The 2124-nt window shown below is 41.9% G+C and overlaps 1 protein-coding gene across 1 annotated transcript in view; it reads right to left on the bottom strand.

Moving 5' to 3' along the window:
• The window catches only part of slc9a5 (solute carrier family 9, subfamily A (NHE5, cation proton antiporter 5), member 5), a 30337-nt gene that overhangs the window by 5629 nt on the left and 22584 nt on the right, over positions 1-2124 (bottom strand). The window contains exons 11-13 of the mRNA XM_015397341.1: positions 1609-1700; positions 804-930; positions 456-639 (exon numbers count right to left, since the gene is read on the bottom strand). Of these exons, the coding sequence (XP_015252827.1) occupies positions 456-639; positions 804-930; positions 1609-1700 (403 nt within the window). The remainder of the gene's footprint in view (positions 1-455; positions 640-803; positions 931-1608; positions 1701-2124) is intronic.

Consider the following 2124-nt stretch of genomic DNA (forward strand, 5'->3'; position numbering starts at 1 on the left):
AATAATCGTTAGTTGCAGCCCTATTTTAAAGATATAAATGAAACCTTCCAGGGGTCACCAAAGGTCAACCCCTAACCAACCGTCTTCCAGTCAAACTAAGTTGGTGTTATTGAATTTGGCTGTTTAGACTGGTTTTCATTTACGGTTATTAAACAATGTCAAATGTCAAAATCAAACCAACTCCCCTCATTAAATAAATACATAAATAAATAAACTGTGTCAGAATTTTTTTGCAGCATAAAATGTGGCTTTTGTTTCAAAACAACTCCAAAAAAAAAAGAAAATTAAAAACAATTAGTTTGTTTCCAAGTTTGAAGACGTTTCTCTTCCATCCAGGAAGCTTTTTCAATTTAAAATGTTTTTAAAATATGCAAATAGAAACGGATGAACGGGCCCCCCCTTTGGAATGGGGGTCGTTTTTTTTTAGCTTCTGTATAAAACCTTAAACTCAACGCCATTCCAGCGGTGAGGGTCCCTCAGCATGTTTACCTTCTTCAGGCTCCGTTCCTTCTTGTGCCGTTTGTGTCGGGTGGATTTGAAGGTCTCCATGCGGCTCCTCATGTTCCTCTGGAACACCTCCCGGTCCTGACGCTCCTTCTCTCCCAGCGGCATGAAGTGTCGGCTGTAGTGGGACTGGTACTGAACACAATCGACAAAGTTCACAGAACCATGTTTAATCATCTCCTTTAAGTCTCCTGGATCCAGACCATCTCTCCTCATATTTTACATTTCCAAAACCAAACTGCAGATTTTCCAGCAGTTTCTTTAAAAGAAAAAATCCCAGCGGAAGTTTGCAGAATTACCCGTTTTCTGGGCTTGTAAAGGTTCCCCGCCAGGACGTGATGCGTCTCCATGTCCTCCTCCACCTTGGATCCAGGGACGTTGTCGATCACCTGGAGGTCCAGACAGACGCCGCTGCCGTTCTCCCGCCTGTGACACCCCACAGTCGGCAGGATGAGGCTTAAAACGCAGCTAAATGCTGAAGTTTATTTTTGATCTCTTTCTCCTGAGCTTTTGGACTTTTCAAAGGATCTGTTATTTAGCTTTACTATTAAGCAATAAAGGTCCCGATCTTCAGAGGGTTTATCCTAAAATACATTAAAAACCTGTTTGTGTGCAGAGAGCAGATCTGCAGGAGCTGAATGTTCAGAGATTCTGCTCTGATGTAAACATATTTGGACCGTCGGAGATAAAAATAGAAGACAAATAAAGAAAGAAATGTCTCTGCAGGTGGGCGCAGAATGCAGGACGGCGTTTATAAAATGAACAGAGTGACAAAAGAGCCTGCAGAGATGTGGGGGTGGGGCTGTGAAGGTCTGCATGTTCTGCTCTTCGTAAAATATTTGATCTGCTCATTTTAGCTGCTTTGCTCATCCTAACATTCGTGCTTTAACCTTGGTAGATCACCTGCAGCGTGCCCGCTTACTGCATTCACCAAAATAAAACATGCATGTGCAGATTGGTGCACCTTATTTGAAATCTTGATAAATCAGTCCCAAAGTTTTTTTATTTTGGTCCAAATCGCTCTGATAAGTTCATTTAAGCAGAGATGATGTGTTCTAATGAAAATATTCTCCTCCATCGTCAGAAAGAGATCATGTGACTCACAGGTAGTTGGTGACGTTGGTGACTTCAGGGAACGAGGCTCTGCTGGCCATGGAAGGCAGAGACAGCCTGGCTGAAGTCAGGACGTTCCCACCCTGCACACACAGAGGTCAAAGGTCAGCGTAGAGGTCTGCTGTTCAGATCAAACTCACGGTTTCAATCCAGCGGCTGCTTCCTTTGAAGGACCCAGACCGGCTGGGAGGCCGGGAGAGTTCAGCTATAGAAGCTTATAATTTATAGTTTCATTCTGAAATATATAATTTTAAACTGTAAAAAAATGAAAGCAGCACAAACGAAAATTTTTGCTGCACAAATGTTTGACACAAATTTTGTCTAATTTGAAGAAGGTGGGGGGGCTGCTTGACCTTTTGACCTTTATATTTTCATTAATATCTTCGAAGCCAAAGCAGCACAAAAGACAATTTTTGCTGCACAAATATATTAAAGATATTAATGAAAATGTAAAGGTCAAAAGGTCAAGCAGCCCCCCCCACCTTCTTCAAATTATACAAAATTTGT

The sequence above is a fragment of the Cyprinodon variegatus genome, unplaced genomic scaffold (assembly GCF_000732505.1).
Source record: "Cyprinodon variegatus isolate N-32 unplaced genomic scaffold, C_variegatus-1.0 Scaffold854, whole genome shotgun sequence".
NCBI lineage: Eukaryota > Metazoa > Chordata > Actinopteri > Cyprinodontiformes > Cyprinodontidae > Cyprinodon > Cyprinodon variegatus.